The sequence below is a fragment of the Triticum urartu genome, chromosome 3A, assembly GCF_056163025.1.
Source record: "Triticum urartu cultivar PI428250 chromosome 3A, HENAU_Tu73, whole genome shotgun sequence".
Taxonomy (NCBI): Eukaryota; Viridiplantae; Streptophyta; class Magnoliopsida; order Poales; family Poaceae; genus Triticum; species Triticum urartu.
Genome location: NC_141875.1, coordinates 628,064,943 through 628,084,956, shown reverse-complemented (window position 1 = coordinate 628,084,956; position 20,014 = coordinate 628,064,943). Strand labels below are relative to the sequence as shown.

General features: G+C 47.9%; 2 protein-coding genes across 4 annotated transcripts; both read left to right on the top strand.

The window, feature by feature from the left end:
- The first annotated feature begins 7,506 nt into the window (after nucleotides 1-7,506).
- On the top strand, nucleotides 7,507-8,001 carry LOC147980905 (uncharacterized). Its single transcript, XM_087515791.1, has one exon. It carries the CDS (start codon nucleotides 7,507-7,509, stop codon nucleotides 7,999-8,001), a length of 495 nt encoding a protein of 164 aa, XP_087371917.1.
- Nucleotides 8,002-14,110: 6,109 nt separating this feature from the next.
- LOC125545537 (LOB domain-containing protein 6-like) lies at nucleotides 14,111-17,306 on the top strand. 3 transcript variants are annotated; one of them, XM_048709527.2, is made up of 4 exons: nucleotides 14,111-14,411; nucleotides 14,791-15,228; nucleotides 15,342-15,726; nucleotides 16,841-17,306. In XM_048709527.2, exons 2-3 carry the CDS (start codon nucleotides 14,803-14,805, stop codon nucleotides 15,693-15,695), a joined length of 780 nt encoding a protein of 259 aa, XP_048565484.1. In that variant the 5' UTR covers nucleotides 14,111-14,411; nucleotides 14,791-14,802; the 3' UTR covers nucleotides 15,696-15,726; nucleotides 16,841-17,306. The 3 variants fall into 3 exon arrangements, with proteins under 3 accessions (XP_048565484.1, XP_048565486.1, XP_048565485.1); XM_048709529.2 differs by having other exon boundaries at nucleotides 14,111-14,423; XM_048709528.2 differs by having other exon boundaries at nucleotides 14,112-14,411; nucleotides 14,794-15,228.
- Nucleotides 17,307-20,014: the final 2,708 nt, after the last annotated feature.

The following is a 20,014-nucleotide window of genomic DNA, read 5'->3' as shown; positions in this document are numbered from 1 at the left end:
AGCGCGCCGACTGCGATCACATCGACTTTGGAACCGTTTCCCACGCGCATCGTCACCTCGTCCTTAGCCAATCTTCGCTTAATCCGTAGTCCCTGTTTCGAGTTGCAAATATTAGCAATAGAACCAGTATCAAATACCCAGGTGCTACTGCGAGCATTAGTAAGGTACACATCAATAACATGTATATCACATATACCTTTGTTCACCTTGCCATCCTTCTTATCCGCCAAATATTTGGGGCAGTTCCGCTTCCAGTGACCAGTCTGCTTGCAGTAGAAGCACTCAGTTTCAGGCTTAGGTCCAGACTTGGGTTTCTTCTCTTGAGCAGCAACTTGCTTGCTGTTCTTCTTGAAGTTCCCCTTCTTCTCCCTTTGCCCTTTTTCTTGAAACTAGTGGTCTTGTTGACCATCAACACTTGATGCTCCTTCTTGATTTCTACCTCCGCAGCTTTCAGCATTGCGAAGAGCTCGGGAATAGTCTTATTCATCCCTTGCATATTATAGTTCATCACGAAGCTCTTGTAGCTTGGTGGAAGTGATTGGAGAATTCTGTCAATGACGCTATCATCCGGAAGATTAACTCCCAGTTGAATCAAGTGATTACAATACCCAGACATCTTGAGTATATGCTCACTGACAGAACTGTTCTCCTCCATCTTGCAGCTATAGAACTTATTGGAGACTTCATATCTCTCAATCCGGGCATTTGCTTGAAATATTAACTTCAACTCCTGGAACATCTCATATGCCCCATGACGTTCAAAACGTCGTTGAAGTCCCGGTTCTAAGCCGTAAAGCATGGCACATTGAACTATCGAGTAGTCGTGAGCTTTGCTCTGCCAGACGTTCATAACATCTTGTGTTGCTCCAGCAACAGGCCTGGCACCTAGCGGTGCTTCCAGGACGTAATTCTTCTGTGCGGCAATGAGGATAATCCTCGAGTTACGGACCCAGTCCGTGTAATTGCTACCATCATCATTCAACTTTGCTTTCTCAAGGAACGCATTAAAATTCAACGGAACAACAGCACGGGTCATCTATCTACAATCAAACATACATAAGCAAGATACTATCAGGTACTAAGTTCATGATAAATTTAGGTTCAATTAATCATATTACTTAAAGAACTCCCACTTAGATAGACATCCCTCTATTCCTCTAAGTGATTACGTGATCCAAGTCAACTAAACCATGTCCGATCATCACGTGAGATGGAGTAGTTTCGTTGGTGAACATCACTATGTTGACCATATCTACTATATGATTCACGCTCGACTTTTCGGTCTCCGTGTTCCGAGGCCATATCTGTATATGCTTGGCTCGTCAAGTACAACCCGAGTATTCCGCGTGTGCAACTGTTTTGCACCCGTTGTATTTGAACGTAGAGCCTATCACACCCGATCATCGCGTGGTGTCTCAGCACGAAGAACTTTCGCAACGGTGCATACTCAGGGAGAACACTTCTTGATAATTAGTGAGAGATCATCTTATAATGCTACCGTCAATCAAAGCAAGATAAGATGCATAAAAGATAAACATCACATGCAATCAATATAAGTGATATGATATGGCCATCATCATCTTGTGCTTGTGATCTCCATCTCCGAAGCACCGTCGTGATCACCATTGTCACCGGCGCGACACCTTGATCTCCATCGTAGCATCATTGTCGTCTCGCCAATCTCATGCTTCCACGACTATCGCTACCGCTTAGTGATAAAGTAAAGCATTACAGCACGATTGCATTGCATACAATAAAGCGACAACCATATGGCTCCTGCCAGTTGCCGATAACTCGGTTACAAAACATGATCATCTCATACAATAAAATTTAGCATCATGTCTTGACCATATCACATCACAACATGCCCTGCAAAAACAAGTTAGACGTCCTCTACTTCGTTGTTGCAAGTTTTACGTGGCTGCTACGGGCTTAAGACAGAACCAATCTTACCTACGCATCAAAACCACAACGATAGTTTGTCAAGTTGGTGTTGTTTTAACCTTCGCAAGGACCGGGCGTAGCCACACTCGGTTCAACTAAAGTTGGAGAAACTGTCACCGGCTAGCCACCTTTGTGCAAAGCACGTCGGGAGAACCGGTCTCGCGTAAGCGTACGCGTAATGTCGGTCCGGGCCGCTTCGTCCAACAATACCGCCGAACCAAAGTATGACATGTTGGTAAGCAGTATGACTTATATCGCCCACAACTCACTTGTGTTCTACTCGTGCATATAACATCAACACATAAAATCTAGGCTCGGATGCCACTGTTGGGTTTCGTAGTAATTTCAAAAAAATTCCTACGCACACGCAAGATCATGGTGATGCATAGCAACGAGAGGGGGAGAGTGTGATCTACGTACCCTTGTAGATCGACAACGGAAGCGTTAACTTGGTTGATGTAGTCGTACGTCTCCACGGCCCGACCGATCAAGCACCGAAACTGCGGCACCTCCGAGTTCTAGCACACGTTTAGCTCGATGACGATCCCCGGATTCTGATCCAGCAAAGTGTCGGTGAAGAGTTCCGTCAGCACGACGGCGTGGTGACGATCTTGATGTTCTACTGTCGCAGGGCTTCGCTTAAGCACCGCTACAATATTATCGAGGATTATGGTGGAAGGGGGCACTGCACACGGCTAAGAATATGATCACGTGGATCAACTTATGTCTCTAGGGGTGCCCCGTGCCTCCGTATATAAAGGCTCAAAGGGGGGGCTGGCCGGCCAAGAGGTGGCGCGCCAGGAGGAGTCCTACTCCTTCCGGGAGTAGGACTCCCCCCTTTCCTAGTTGGAATAGGATTCGCGGAGGGGGGAAAAGAGGAGAGAGAGGAGGAAGGGGGGCCGGCCCCCTCTCCTTGTCCTATTCAGACCAAGGGGGGAGGGGCGCGCGGCCCATCTTTGGCCACCTCTCCTCTCTTTCACTAAGGCCCACTAAGGCCCATATACCTCCCGGGGGGTTCCGGTAACCTCCCGGTACTCCCGTAAAATCCCGATTTCACCCGGAACACTTCCGATATCCAAACATAGGCTTCCGATATATCAATCTTTATGTCTCGACCATTTCGAGACTCCTCGTCATGTCCGTGATCACATTCGGGACTCCGAACAACCTTCGGTACATCAAAATGCATAAACTCATAATATAACTGTCATCGTAACCTTAAGCGTGTGGACCCTACGGGTTCAAGAACAATGTAGACATGACCGAGACACGTCTCCGGTCAATAACCAATAGCGGAACCTGGATGATCATATTGGCTCCTACATATTCTACGAAGATCTTTTATCGGTCAGACCGCATAACAACATACGTTGTTCCCTTTGTCATCGGTATGTTACTTGCCCGAGATTCGATCGTCGGTATCCCATACCTAGTTCAATCTCGTTACCGGCAAGTCTCTTTACTCGTTCCGTAATACATCATCCTGCAACTAACTCATTAGTTGCAATGCTTGCAAGGCTTCAGTGATGTGCATTACCGAGAGGGCCCAAAGATACCTCTCCGACAATCGGAGTGACAAATCCTAATCTCGAAATACGCCAACCTAACATGTACCTTTGGAGACACCTGTAGAGCTCCTTTATAATCACCCAGTTACTTGTGACGTTTGGTAGCACACAAAGTGTTCCTCCGGCAAACGGGAGTTGCATAATCTCATAGTCATAGGAACATGTATAAGTCATGAAGAAAGCAATAGCAACATACTAAACGATCGGGTGCTAAGCTAATGGAATGGGTCATGTCAATCAGATCATTCAACTAATGATGTGATCCTATTAATCAAATGACAACTCTTTGTCCATGGTTAGGAAACATAACCATCTTTGATTAACGAGCTAGTCAAGTAGAGGCATACTAGTGACTCTCTGTTTGTCTATGTATTCACACATGTATTATGTTTCCGGTTAATATAATTCTAGCATGAATAATAAACTTTTATCATGATATAAGGAAATAAATAATAACTTTATTATTGCCTCTAGGGCATATTTCCTTCAGTCCTGAATTTGATGGCGACAATCCCACGGGTTGGCGCCTTCGTTGCGAAGCCTTTTTTCGTGTGAATGGGCTAGACCCGCACATCTGGGTGGACACTTCTATTGTTCACTTCACGGGGGCGGCTTCCTTGTGGTTAGAGTGGTCTAAAATGCATCTGAAGAGTGCTAACTGGGAGGAGTTTTGCATAGTTGTGCTAGACAAATTTGGCTGCTCTGAGTTTCAGTTCGTTCTGCGCAAGTTTTCGAAACTGAAGCAAACAGGCTCAGTTCTTGAATATGCCGAACAATTCAATTTATCCATGCATAGCCTGTTAGCGCATCATAGCTCTTGGGATCCCCTGTTCTTTACTACTCATTTTGTCGAAGGATTACATCATGACATTAAGGTTGTTGTGATGCTTCATCGACCCCCAGACTTGGAAACTGCCGTCTCTTTGGCTGAATTGCAGGAGGAGGTGGTCGAGTTGGTGCGTTTGGAGTAGGAAAACAATGGCCCTTCTCGGCCGGGGAGCGCTCATACTCGAGCGGGGCGATTCACCTCACGGCCTCCGCTGGCTGTCGTGCTTCCGGTGCCCACACAGGAGGGGTGCACCTCACCAACGCCATCGCCACTCGAGACACGTCGCGGGCTCGACATCGTCAAGACGCTCGTGGGTTCGTCTACGACAGTGGACGACAAGCTCAAGGCCTTGCGTAACTTCAGGAAAGCACGCGGGCTATGCTTCACATGTGGCGAGCGATGGGGGCCAAGGCATACTTGCGCATCCACTGTACAACTGCACGTTGTGGAAGAGATGGTGGGCATGCTGTCGCCACCAACATCACCGGATCCCTCGCCGAGTGCTCAGATGGATAGTTCAGAAGAAGATTTGTGCTTGCTGTTAGCAGCCGCTGTTACTGGTACAGCCGTATAGAGGTGCCCAAGGCTTTCCGTCTTCATGGTAGAGTGGGTAACAAGGTGCTGCTAATGCTAGTGGATTCGGGCTCTTCTCATAGTTTTGTCAATTCGGAGGTTGCACAGAACTAGCCAGGGGTACAACCAATGCAACATCCAATGAAGGTGAAGGTGGCTGATGGAGCAGTTACTTTGTGTGACAAGGAATTGCCGGTGTGCGAATACCAGATCCAAGGGGAACAGTTTCGATCCACATTCAAGCTATTTCCGCTCGACTGCTATGATATCATATTAGGAATGGATTGGCTCGAGTCTCGAGGGTTGATGACAGTTAACTAGACTGAAAAATCAATGGCTTTTACACACAAAGGCAAGCAGGTGCAACTCCAAGGGATAGACAGTTCGGATATCATTTGTGAACCTATTTCATCCACTCAACTGAACCTGTTGCAAGTAAGGACAGCCATCGCGCATGTGTTGTTGGTAGCTGAGGTCAAAGCAGACGTGGAAACAACCCCGGTGCCACCTGCAGTTCAAACCTTACTTGTGGAATTCAGCAGTTTGTTCACAGAACCACAAGTTCTGCCACCATCGCGAGAGTTTGATCATTCCATTGATCTCATCCCAGGAGCTCAACCGGTGAACGTGCGACCATACAGGTACAACCCTGTCCAGAAAGACGAGATTGAGGCACAGGTCCGAGAGATGCTACGCCAAGGAATCATCTAGTGCAGCCGCAGCCCCTTTTCTTCGCATGTTTTACTCGTTCAGAAAAAGGACAGAGAATGGAGATTCCGTGTTGATTACCGCCATTTGAATGCAATCACCATCAAGAATAAATACCCAATTCCAGTCATCGAGGAACTTTTGGATGAGCTGCATGGAGCAACAGTGTTCACTAGTCTCTATTTGAGATTGGGATATCACCAGATTTGGATGCGTCCAGGGGACGAGCCGAAGACAGCTTTCCAAACTCATCACGGGCACTTTGAGTTTAAGGTGATGCCATATGGAGTGACCGGAGGGCCTTTTACATTTCAGCAAGGCATGCACATTGTTCTAGGACCTCTGATTCACCATGGCGTGTTAGTGTTCATCGACGACATCCTGGTATTTAACAAAACCCTCCGGGAACATGTCTAGCTCTTGCGTGAGGTCTTTCAGCGACTGGACAAATACTCTCTCAAGCTCAAGATCAAGAAATGTGCCTTTGCACAACCGCAGCTCAGGTACTTGGGACATGTGATCAGTGCGGATGGAGTACACACTGACCCAAGAACATTGAGAAAGTTCAAGCATGGGATCCACCCACCTCGGTGAAGGAGCTGCGTCAGTTTTTGGGAATGGTCGGGTATTACCGCCGGTTCATCAAGTTTTGGGGTGATCAGTCGTACGCTCACAGATCTTCTGAAGAAGGGTGTGCCATATCAGTGGACAGACACGTGTGAGCAAGCATTCCAGACCCTGAAACGGGCGTTGACTTCAGCCCCAGTGCTGGCATTGCCGGATTTCAAGCAGCCTTTCACAGTGGAGACCGATGCATCAGACGTTGGTATCGGTGCTATCCTGATGCAACGCCACCACCCAATCGCCTTTCTGAGCCAAGCGCTTGGCCCTCGACACCGGATGTTGTCTACCTATGAGAAGGAGTGCCTGGCCATCCTCATGGCGGTGGAGCAGTGGAGACCATACCTGTTGCAATCTGAGTTCACCATTCGCACTGACCATCGCAGCCTGGCTTGTTTGGATGAGCAGCGACTGACCACACCCTGGCAACACAAGGCGTTGTCGAAGCTGTTGGGGCTACAATACAAAATTGAGTAACGCAAAGGAGCAACAAACTTGGCTGCTGACGCCTGGTCATGCAGACCAGCGGGGTCCAACTGTGCCATCACGGTCTGTGTTCCAGCATGGCTAACCCAAGTCAAGCAAGGGTATGAGATGGACCCTAGTTGTAGTGACATGTTGACCAAGGCAAAACAAGGGATCTCCCCCAAGGGACCCTTCCAAGTGACAGACGGGCTCATCAGGTATAAAGGACGAGTGTGGCTGGGTCAAAACAAAGAGGCTCAAGACAAAATTCTTCATGAGCTGCACTCATGGGCGATAGGTGGACACTCGGGAGTTCAGGCGACATACAAACACATTATCAGGCTATTCGCATGGCCCAAACTGAAACAAGCTGTGAAGAGATTTGTGGGCAATTGTGCAATTTGCAAACAAGCCAAGCCAGAGCATGTCAAGTATCCCGGCCTCCTCCAACCACTACCAATACCAGAGCAGGCTTGGGAAATGGTGACCTTGGACTTTGTAGAAGGGCTGCCAAGATCAAAGGGCTACAACTCAATCCTAGTGGTAGTGGATAAGTTGACACGGTACGCCCATTTCATTCCACTCCGGCACCCGTTCTCCGCACTGCAAGTGGCTAAAGCATACATGGAGAACGTCTTCAAGCTCCACGGACCCCCGGACAAGATGGTTTCAGATCGGGACCGCATCTTCACTAGCAGGGTATGGCGAGAGCTGGCCAAACTGACACGGACCACCCTGAACATATCATCAGCACGGCACCCGCAGACCGACGGGACTACTGAGAGAGTGAACTAGTGCATGGAGCTGTACTTGAGATGCTTTGTCCACAATTGTCCGAGCAAATGGGCTAACTGGCTGGCGTTGGCGGAGTTCTGGTACAACACATCATACCACTCCGTACTCATGTCCTCTCCCTTCGAGGTACTGTATGGCCACAAACCTCAATTCTTTGGCATCACCAACATCGCTAATGATACGATGTCTGATCTGGCGGCGTGGACAAAAGATCGAGCAACAGTGCTGCAGTCCTTGAAGCAACATTTGCACCGCGCTCGTCAAGTGATGAAAGCCAAAGCGGACCAGAAGAGTTCGGATCGAGTGTTCGCAGTTGGGGATTGGGTGTACCTCAAGCTGCAACCGTACGCGCAACCATCGGTCGCGGCTCGAGCTAACCACAAACTAGCTTTTCGGTTCTTTGGTCCGTTTCAGGTTACTGGGCGCGTCGGCGAGGTCACATACAGATTGGCGCTGCCGGAGCAGGCCAAGATCCACCCTGTCATCCACGTCTCCTAGCTCTGCGCGGGCATGCCTCTGAACACACAGATCGTGCCGGAGCTGCTGATTCTCGACGAGGATCTCCTACCCTTCCATGTACCAGCAGCCATCCTCCAACGTCGCGATGTGCAACACGGAGTGCGGCAGGTACCGCAAGTGCTGGTCCACTGGTCCGGATTTCCGGCATCGCTGGCTACCTGGGAAGATGAAGTACCTCTCCGCGCCAGATTCCCTCGAGCCTTGGCTTGGGGACAAGCCAAAATGCAAGGGGGAGGGAATGTCACGGGAACTACTGAAGGCCAAGGCCCAGCATCGCCGGCCCGGCCCAAGAAGATCACCAAGCCCAACCGGCAAGTGACTGGGCCAGGATGGAGCAAGTGAGACTACTTAAGGCGAGTGAGTCACTCGCTTGGGTATCATTAGATCACAGATTGGCGGCGCCGTTGGGCGATGTACCCTTCCTTCCTTCCCTGGCTCTCTCATCCTGATCCCCTTTCTTGCTAAGGAACCCTAGAACACTTGTATCCTTGATTCGATCCAGTAAAAGTAAATCCCCTTGCCTAGACTACAGATCCGTGACAATACTCCCCTTCAAACGTTTGGATATGGGAAATGGCCCAGGGGCAGTAATCCCTCTCATTGTAAATGATGCCACGATTCTAACTAATGGTTAAACACGAGTTGAATTTCAAAAAAAAGGGAATACTAGCAATTGGAGTACTGTAGCACGTACACGGGGTGGGATTAAGGCGGTGCGCACACCACGGACGCGGTACAGACAGTGTCACTCGCAGACACGGCCGGCAGGACGGTGCAGGCATCAAGAGCGCGCGGGCGCGGATCCCAAGAGTGACGAGGGAAAGGGATAGTCGTAGTCGGTCGATCGCATTTGCTCCGGATGAGACGAGAGCGAGCGAGGTGGCCCAAGCACAGCACAGCACAGCACGGAGCACGGAAGCAGGCAGACAGAGTGGGAGGATCAGTGTTACGCATAACTCCCCTGCGCCTGCTTGGAGCCTTGGACGTTGACAACTCGATGGACCGATCCACACCTGCCTCCCTCGCTGGGGCCGCCGGTATATCCTGCAGCGAGCGAAAGGCGTTTCTTCTTCACATCAACTCGCACTCGATCGATTCGCCTTTCGACGGGTCAAACGACGAAAATGGCTCGGTTCCCCTGTTGCACCGCCGGCTCCAGGAATTGAGCACATCACTTGTCTCCGGCGACTGATTGATTAGCCAGTACTGTACACATGATCGATCTGTATAACCCTAAAAGGCTACCGTGAGAAGCGAGGCCATTCGCCAATCCCATCCGGTGGTCACCGGCATGCATGCAATCCCATCCTACCCGTCGGAAGGGACATGCAACTTGGGGGTCACCGGCATCGCCGCTCTCCGCTTGCCCACGCTCTTTCTCCCCGCCGCCCGCTACCTCCATGGTTTTCCGGGTCACCGACACACCCCGCGCGCGCTGGCGCGTGTGATTTCTGCCCCTCTCCTCGTAGGATTAGTACCATGGACCAGGTGCCACCACGATCCCCCGTGGAAACTAAAAGTGCAAGTAAAAGAAACTGAAGGGCTTAACTTAACTGCGGCAGCACCGGCCGTGCAGGCCGGGGTGCCCTAGATAAGTACTGACAATCTTGCAGCGCTGCAAAGATTATCCCTCCCTCCAGTAGACCAGTACCACCATATGATGATGACACCGATCGATCTCGACTAAGAATTGGATCATGCGGGAGGAAACACGCACGCACGAACCACCCGATCGATCGAATTGATTGCCGAGCTAGAATTGGCAGCCGGCCACCCGCCAAGCGGTCCAGCCACAGCCATCCTTCCTCCCGGCCGGCGCCACTCCTACTTGCTACACTAGCCGATCAAGTGATGATTTGTCAAGCTCTAGCAGTGTGCCCGCTTGCTCCCATCACGGGCCAGTACAAATTAAGCAGTCGGCGTCGGCCCAATTGCCCCGCCGTACAATGATGATTAGGCCTAAAGATATCCATGTTATGAAGTAAGGGCGTGCTTAGCTAATTAGCTTGGGCAGCACCTGCGAGGTGGTGGCTAACCTAGTCATGATGAGAGTCGTGGAAGCGTGAGTTGTGGCCATCACGGTATTGAATGGGAAGGGTCCTGTCCTGGGACGACCCCAGTGCTCAATCATGCACCGTTACATTCCTGCATTCAATATTTGAATCGTCTGCTGCCCTGCCCTGGGCTGCTGTTATTGGCTTGGCAGCGCGCGAGGAGGAGGAGGAGGAGGGCGCTGGCCCGCGTTTCTGGCTCGTGCTACTCGTATTAAAACCGGCCCGGTCCCGCCCGGCCGGTGGGCCAAGTGCTGTTGTTCGTTCCGGACATGCTCTTTGCCGTGTGAATCAAGGGCGTTGCCATTGCCATGCATGGGTCTTTACAATTATTAAAAAAAAGGAAGCAATTGCGGCTGATTTAGTATAACTTAGTACTAAATCAGCACCAATTAATATGGATTGGAGGGAGTACATTTTGTTATTATGCTTGCTCAAGTCCAATGTTCTCATAAAAAAAGTACTCCCTCCGTCCTAAAATTCTTGTCTTGGATTTGTCCAAATACGGATGTATCAAGTCACACTTTAGTATTAGATACATCCGTATCTAGACAAATCTAAGACAAGAATTTTGGGACGGAGGGAGTATAATGCTCCCCGCAAAATAGAAAAAAAGAAAGAAAGAAGAATGCCCATCTATGTAAGGAGTAACTGAAAAATAAAGTTTAAAACTATTATTTTGTACTACACATCTAGTAACTGCTATCTTTTCGGAAAATGCTTTTGGATCTCCGGCTCCATGCGGCCGAATTTTTTATTACAAAAACCATATTTTGAAGTTTCAAAATAGTCTGAAAAATTTACACATGAATCTGGGGATGTATAATACATCTCCATAAATTTACATGACGAAATATGTTGTGGTTCATGCTACAAAGAAAACCATGCCTTTCTAGCACATGCATTATTTTCACTATAAAGTCTATGATTTTTTGTTTCTATACAACTTAGCCAAAGCAAATTTGACCATGAAAATTTTTAGTAAACATCTCAATGTTTATGTGTGTTTTATTCAAAATAATTGAAACTTTAAATATAATCATCAATTTTTTTCAGAAAAAAGGGCTTTATGGAACTTAAGAGCAAGAAATTCACTCTCTTTATAGTATATCTATGCATGCACTACTTCATCCTTACATAAATGTAATGTTCTAATCTTCCCAAATCACTTCTTCACCAACCTCTGAATTCTATATGACCACTTGAACTGCTACCGGTGCACCCGATCTATTGGTAAATTGTTGCTTGACATGACGACCACAATACTTTCAATACTTTCACCCATCGAACTTTCTCCAGTTCGAAGTCCCTTCTCAATGGTGACATGGCTGGTCTAGATTAGAACTATGCTTAATTTTTCTCTTCTGTCAAATCCACAACCATGGCATAATCTGACATGGTTGCCTTCTAATTGTTTATACTACTTGGTACCACCCTAGATGCAAGTTCTCCATCTTATCAGATAGCATTCATCAACTGCCACCTAATGGCTAGGGTTTAAGCTTCAATAACACTAGAGGGAGGACCGTATACCTTGTAGCAAAATGAGTAGAGAGCATTGTGCAATTTTTTGAGATGTGCATAGGCAAATTTGTATCGATAACCAACAACTAAATTAAAGCCACCTCTTTAACTTGGGAGGTTGATATCTATCTTCAATTGACGTTCAGTAGGTAGATGGTCCACAGTATATATTTTGACATGTGAATTTCTATTATAGCAATATTAACAATTATTTTTAAAACTACAATTGCGAAACTATTTTTATTTTAATAATACATCAAGCCCACTATAATTGTTGTTTGACTATTAAACCCAATATAATTCAAATGCGGTCACATATGAAATTTTGAATTACATACGAGATTTAGGCCCACATATTCATTTTTCCTGAATTAAAGTTTAAAAATCTTATTTGTGGTGTCATGGCATAGGTGAGAATATAGTCCTACATGTGAAGCGGATGAGAGTTTGGACAAAGAACTCTCCCTCACATCCCACTAGAGCATGAGAAAGAAGTGTGGTACATGTGAACTCCTCCTCTGCCGCCCGCCTCGCCATGTCCAACTCGTGGTTGATGAATGACCCGAGCCAAGGCAGACTCAGATCCATGCCATGAATGTGGTTTTTTTGCTGGTCGGGATAGGGGCCACCCAACATATTAATAACATCAGTTTCCAGATCTATGTGGTATAGTGGGATCTAGCTTTCATATGGTCATATCACATGCTCCGCCTTCTCGCACACATGTCATCCTTCCTCTTGCCATTGCTACTTGCAAAGATCACACGCATGATTCTAAAGGTGAGAAAATCACCATGATTGCACCTTTTTGCGATCCTATACTGGAGGGAAGGTGTTAAGATCTTTGGACAGCATCTCAGCGCTACCGCTCACCACCAGCACTTTAACTTCTTTTGCAACTTCACTAAATTCGCCATGGGTGGCAAGGATAATGCCACAAAGAAGGTTTTCGTTGCCACCACAACCTTGACCCACCCGACTAGATAGCATGAACCGCTAATTCTCTTGCTGGTTCATGTGTTTGACATACCTGTGATATTTATATATATGTCTCTTCTATGTCTAGTACGCACTAGTATTGTTAGATCATAGCATGGTAATGATATTTTTTAAATCTTTTGCTGCGATTTTCATACGGGTTAAATTAACTAGAAATTTGTCGAAAGATCAAATATGAAAGTGTGCTGGTCAATTAGTAAGTATAATAGAAGGGTACAACAAAACTGTTCGCGTATGATCATGCTTCCGAATTGAACAATAAATTTAAAAACACTTTAAAGTGTGTGTGTGTGTGTGTGTGTAAATGCTTGTACTATAGATGAATGCCCCCCGCATAAGAGTTTCGTTGCTAAAAATAAAAAGAAAAGTTGAGTAGATGATCACTTTAAAGTGTAATTGTTTGTGCTAAAAATACATGCATAAAAGTTGCTAAAAACATCTAAAACTAATAGGAAGTAAATGTAGCTTAAAAATAAAAAATAATATGAAGAGTATAAGTAGAGAAAAAAAGAGATTTCAGTTAAAAGAATGGCATTTCTAACAAAAATATGAAGAGTGAACTACATATGTATGCTGCAATCGCCCAACACATGCTGCCAATACAAAATCAATTTTTAAAAATAAATTATGACTTGCATGCATAGAGAGTATCATGCATGAATTGATGATGTGGCGCGCTTCATGCATAGAGAGTATCATGCCAGAGAGGATCCGGCTTGCCTGCTCCATCTCTATGCTCCCATCCGTGCTCCCACTTTATCCTACGGCTGTCTTTTTTTCTTTTTCTTTCTAATCTAATCATTTCCCCCCTGATTTTAAGGGGGTGGGGCGAGGCCTTATTTTGTTCCAATCAAATTAAGCCACGTACGCGGGAGCACGGATGAGCGCACGCGCGGGGAGCAGGCAAGTCTCGTCCAGAGAGTAATACAAGACCAATTTAATTTATGACTTGCATGCATGACTTGCTTATGTGGCATTGATTGTATGTCTAGGAAAAATTGGTAGTGGGTCGTAACTATTTAGAAATAGAAGATTCCAAAGTTTCTTAGGAATAATTAAGTTTAGAGCAATAAAAAATCAAGTGCTTCAAAAAAACATGTACCCAAATTATGCAAGAATTATACGAAGGAGATATTCATTCCATTTAGGCAGGTGAGGAAGGGCGGGGTCGGCTTGACACTGTCTTCTCTCTTGGTCGGGTGCATGTTAGATTAATATTATTTTCATGAAAAGTTAAACTATTTTTGGTTTGCACAGTTTTTAACATTTTACACTAAAAATACATATATATTGCACATCGATGTATTTCCCATGAACTGAAATTTTACACAAAACATAATGATCATGGATACGATTGAGTAGATCATCACATTGACCTCGGATGTCCAATCAGTATTCTTTCATTCCATTCTCTCACAGCTCTCTCTCTCTCTCTCTCTCTCTCTCTCTCTCTCTCTTCCTTAATATCTACCCATCCAATAAAGAACACAGATATCAAATTCCATTCATTTAACCCTCCGTCCCAAGCCAACATACATCCCCCCTCCGCTTCTCCTCCCCCTTCCTCGCAACATATACCACGCACCTCACCATCTTTCGGTGGCCTGTCCCTAACCTCCTCACTTCTCCGCTTCTCCCTCTCCCTCTCCTTCCAACCTCCACAGGGTAAATCCGCAGGCGAGCAAAAAGAAGCTCGCTCCGTCTAAAAGGAGCAGCGACAGCCGGGAGGCCGGAGAGGAAGGCGAGGAGCGCGGTGAGCAGCAGGAGGCGGCGGCGGCGCGCGCAGAGATAGCGGAAAAGGATCGTGCAAAAAGGGTACGTGCGTACGTAAGTAGGCAGCCACCACCGCCGGCGTCGGATCCGATAACTTCTCCTCCTTTCTTTTATCTCTCTCCCCCCCTTGCTTTTTGTAGTCTCTTCCTTTCTCTTCTTGGTCCCAGTTAACTACGCTTCCGGCCATTGATCCAAGAAAGGCACATGCCCAGAGTTTTCTTGGCATTTCTGCTCAGAAGGAAACGAATTCTACTCTGATTTCTGCTCAGTATTTGTTTCCTTCTAATATATAGGAGATGCGGGTGCATATTTGGTATATTTTCCTGTGCTTTTTAGGCATCGTTCGTTTTCCACGGAGTATTTGGCAAGAGAATAAAATCACTGATTCTTTCTGCTTATACACATCTTCCTCTTGTTTCAGCAGGCGTGAAGGATGGCCTCGTCGTCGGCGTCTTCGTTGCCGGCGCCGGGAGGATCGGTGATCACCTTGGCCGCCTCATCGGCGGGGGGCAACGGCGCCGGCGGGGTGTGCGGCACGGGGTCGCCGTGCGCGGCGTGCAAGTTCCTCCGCCGCAAGTGCCAGCCTGACTGCGTGTTCGCGCCCTACTTCCCGCCGGACAACCCGCAGAAGTTCGTGCACGTGCACCGCGTCTTCGGCGCCAGCAACGTGACCAAGCTGCTGAACGAGCTCCACCCGTACCAGCGCGAGGACGCCGTGAACTCCCTCGCCTACGAGGCCGACATGCGCCTCCGCGACCCCGTCTACGGCTGCGTCGCCGTCATCTCCATGCTCCAGCGCAACCTCCGCCAGCTCCAGCAGGACCTCGCCCGCGCCAAGTACGAGCTCTCCAAGTACCAGGTGAGGTTTCTTTTATTGCATCACACTCGTCGATCTTCTTTACCATCGATCATCGCTCATACGCTGATGCACATACATTTGTTGGTGGTGTTTGACTGTGATCCTTGTTTCAGTCGGCGGCGGGGCCGAACGGGTCGCAGTCGATGGCGGAGTTCATCGGCAGCGCGGTGCCGAACGGCGTGGCGAGCTTCATCAACGTTGGGCACTCCGCGGCGCTCGGCTCCGTCGGCGGGGTCACGGGCTTCGGGCAAGACCATCAGTTCGCTGCCGTGCAGATGCTGTCCAGGAGCTACGAGGCGGCCGAGCCCATCGCGAGGCTGGGCCTGAACGGCGGCTACGAGTTCGGGTACTCGGCGGCCGCAATGGCCGGCGCAGGGTCGGTGCCAGGTCTCGGCATGCTCGGCGGCTCGCCGTTCCTGAAGCCCGGCATCGCCGGCAGCGACGAGAGGGGCGGCGCCGGGCAGTAGCCGATCGAGCGGCTGCCCTCTGTCAGGCCAGGTGCGGCATTAACTACTCCACTCTTCCGGCCGGTCTTCCTCTTCCACTTGTGATCATGAATAAATCATCACGGTTCTTTGGTTAGTTTATTTACTGTGTGCAATGATGCGTTGGAACCCAATTAATGTTGATGATTGGCTGCCGGATTTGCTTGTAAAATGTTGATGATCTGTTACGTGTGCGCAGCCATTAATCCGGCCTCGGCGCACTGTTTAGCTTTTACTCTGGTTATTGTTAAGTGTCCATGCACACTCTTGTGGTGAACATATCTTCAGCATTTGGTTAGTAGGAGTACATGCACGTCACGCGTGAATGAACGCAAAAAAAAAATGGTGCTGTTGGTCGATCAATGTGGAAACAAAAATCTGTTTCATGCTTGACCTCTTGATAGTGCTCCAGCATGCATGCTTAGTTTCAACTTAGGTGCCATGCCTAGCTAAGTAGCTATAGCTAGTGGAGTACCGTAGTAACTCGTAAGGTTTTCTAAATTTCTAAGTCATGGCCTCATGGGTACTATCTATCAGCAGGTAGAGCTAGCTATCTAGCTAGTCAGCTGCCACTGCGACCTAAACACCTCACCTGTGGGGAAAATTACTGATATTTCATGTCTACTATTGCGCGTGCATCTCTTTTTCAAGTTAAATGTAAGTGGTAAGACAAATTAAGCGCAACAAGAATGAGCTAAAATGGCGCGAATAATAAACAAATTAGCATTCATCTTTCCAGTGTAGCTTCGAAGAAGAAGAAAACTGTTTGTACCAGTGATAAGTAGCTGATCATGAACAGTTTGGCGCTGATCTGCCGATACAGTTGCGTTGTGTTGTCATGTTCAACAGTGATGCACCCCAATTTCAGCAGTTTGGGTAGTAAGCTAGTCTTCTACTACTATAAGACAAAAAGTGGAAATAATCCATCCATTTCATTCTCTGTATAAACTTATCAAACGCTGACTACGTACAGTTGGGCAGTAACAGTTCCCTCTCGTAGCAAGTAGAACAAGTATACTTCAGAATATAGTAGTACAAGCAAGAACTAATAATTGATCAGTTATTCATACATCAAAAGCGAAGGAACTATCTTTGACCTCACTTTGATATTTGCCAATATTTTATAGGTTGCTGACGAGGAAAAAGATTCACCATGTTGAAGACCTAGGTGGCTGTGCAACGACCTGAATTATTACCTATCTTGATCGCGAGAGTGTTAATTGATTTACTAGTCTATTTGGCATGAATGCATATGTTTACTTTGCTTGTTTCTCCTTCTTGTGTTTTGCTGTACCGCTGCATCCATGCATGGTGTTTGTCCTTGACTTCTACCACTTGATCAGACCTCTCCCTTAATTATGTATAGAAATATGTGTGGTGGATCAAATGGTCTCGTGCCGGTTTTTGACGATTGGTTCGACTCACTATGCATCCCCATAATTATGCAAGGGTTCAATCAGTTGAGCCTCCTTCGTTTCATAGGATTGGAATATCATGGGAGTATGGAAATCATAGGAGGTGAGAAGACATATATGTCAATTTCTATAGGGAAAAAGATGTCATATTTGATTTATAGGATGGGACTTTTCATTATGTCCAAGAGCTAATGTTTTTTCTCTTTGAAATATGAGGGAGGCTCCAAAGAAATTTTCAATACAATTTATCTTTTAAAATTCCTACATAATTTCTGTAAATCAAAGTAGGCCTTTGACTGGAAATTGATTTTGGAGGCCGAGCTCCATGGACGCCTCCAAATGCCAAATGCAAGATTCCAAATTGAAAATTCATTATTTTATATTTCAAAAAATCTGAAAAAAATACAGATGGAGATGAAGGCATAATGAACAATTGTGTAAATTTTCAGGATGAAAATAAGTTGAAATGAGGGTTGTGCAAAAAAAAAAGTTAGGGCTTTTTTAACACATGATACTATTCATCCTCCCAACCATGAATTTGTCTTTTTTGTACAGGTTGCATTTCAATGTATTTTCATGCTGAAATTTTACACACACACACACCCACATCCTTGTTTACTTGTGCAAATATTTTGAATCCAAAAAATTTGAATTTTTAATTTTAAAAAAATTCAGCCTCCATGCAGGCCGAGATCCAAAACGCCTTGGACTCACAATGAAATTCTGAAGGAAGTATTTTGTTTCAAATTTGGACTAAATAGATATAAATAAAAATACATAATGAAAAGAAAGGCATGCATGTAAGTAGGATGGCCTGCCCTGCTTACTGGTTAAGCTGACCTTGCAGGTTTTGCTGAATCTGTTCGAGATCACAGTAGATCAGTAGTAGCTCTAGTAGTATCTTCGGGTTGACTTGTGTGTGTTACGGTGACCTAGGAAGGCTACACATACATACGATTGGACATGGCATGCTATGGTAGCTAGGGCCTGCGGTGCATGCGCGCGCGCTTGTCTGTGGTGAAATATGCTGCATCATTGCATGGATCCTCTGCAGGACTGGTCAGGTGGATGGGTCGATCGATCAAGTAGTACTAGTAGTAGACGACGTGAGTGCCTAATAAAGCAAGCATTTACTCGTAGAGCACCAGCGCTTCTCTTCAATTCCTGCGCTGCGACGACGCTGCAGCTGGCTCGCTTTTGCTTGCGCCGGAGGCAAACTGCGCGCGCGTGGCCGGGGTAGAGGAACCGCTACTCGTAGGCTAGCTTTGTAGGGCTGTGTGGGAGTAACTAAAGGCCGGCCACACACACTCTCTGTGAAGAGATCCATGGGAGAAGATTTCCGCAGCCTACACCCGATCCCTAGGCTGTGAGGTGATGTGATGTGAGGTCAATGGGCGCCTGGAGAGGTCACATCGTCAGACGGGGCAGTGGTCAGTGTGGATGGCGATCTTTCTCACGGTGAATCCCTGAGAAGATCATGGTACTGAGCTAAGATGGCTACTCCTAAGTCCTAACCGGTAGGTTTATTTGGGAAGATGCTTTACTACTCGCATGCATGTGCATGCAGCTGGTAATTACTCCAGCCGGCCGGCCACGCCGTGCTAGTGAGCCTAGATGCATATAGCTACAGTCATGATCATGCACAAAAGCGAACTGGCGTTGGTGTGTGCAGTGTGCTCCATGGCAATGGCATGGCATGGCGCGATCGCGCGTCGTGGCATGCAGCTGCAGTGAGCAGTGGAGGCCGGCCGTGCCACACGCAACAGAGCTGGCGCTCGTTTGAGTCATGCAGCTGATTACACCACTGTATGCTCCGTTGACCGGTGCCAGTTTTAGTGTACATGGCATTCGCTTTTGATCATCCCTCGTCGTCCCGCTGTTGTTTCCTTCTCTCTCCGGACGCAGCCCTCTGAATTTTGGGAGGTGGCCGTTCGATGAGGCAGAATGCATGTTGCAGGACCCCTAGCTGCAGCACCAGGGAGAGAGAGAGAGATGGCAGCGTCGGGTCATCAGGCCTCCCAGAAATGTCGTTCGTTCTGCAGGAGACATTCATTGCGCATCTCCCTGCATTCATGGCGGCACGTATACGTACAGGCACATATACCAGCACAGTCGCACGCATAGCCGCGTTCCTCTGGCTCTAGCGACACGTAGCTGGTCTCCCGCACACGCCATTTCTTGGCTCTTCATTTTATCTGACTTGCCATGCCACCATTAGGTTATTGAATCCATGCATGTGGACCAACGGTTAACACGTAAACCCGGTGTACGTACGTGCTGTAGAGACGCGCTGTAGGCTGTAGCAGCAGCTAGACCTCATGGCGGGGATGCTTAACTTAAGTACGTACTCGACACTGATGCTTTTGATAGTACGCGTCAACATGGCCGTAGTATTTCACATGCTTTCGAAGCGAGGATTGCACGGTGCCATGCATGCACTGCCACAGTGACGATGGGAATGGTTGGGGCCGGCCGGTCCGATCGATCGATCGACCGAGGCAGGCATGTAGTGGTAGCGCGTCACGCAATGATGGCTGAGGCGGGGGGCGAAACGGCAGGCGAGGCAATGATGGCGACGACGGTACGACGGTGGCAGCGAGCAGCACATCGCGGAGAGGAGAGAGAGATTTCGCTGCCGCTGCCGCTGCCGCCTCGATAACCCCCATCCCCTCCTGCGCCGGGCGTTAAATGCGAACGCTTCTGCGCCGCTGTCGGAGGCGGCCCCGGCCCCGGCCGGCGTCGGCCACGAGGCCCTGCTGCTCGCGATCTCCCCCGTCACGTCACCACGCCGCCCCGGCAGAGCACGCGGCGCGTGCGTGCGGGCTCGATTTTGCTCCGGCGCGTGTTCGTTAATGCGCCTCAACGGCCCAGACGGTCGTCTCGTCA

What these genes read in the sequence shown, in the direction of transcription:
- LOC147980905 (XM_087515791.1), top strand. Translation starts at nt 7,507, where the DNA reads ATGGAGCTGTACTTGAGATGCTTTGTCCACAATTGTCCGAGCAAATGG.
- LOC125545537 (XM_048709527.2), top strand. Translation starts at nt 14,803, where the DNA reads ATGGCCTCGTCGTCGGCGTCTTCGTTGCCGGCGCCGGGAGGATCGGTG. An exon ending in ACGAGCTCTCCAAGTACCAG is followed by an intron (nt 15,229 to 15,341) that starts GTGAGGTTTCTT and finishes TCCTTGTTTCAG; the next exon opens with TCGGCGGCGGGGCCGAACGG.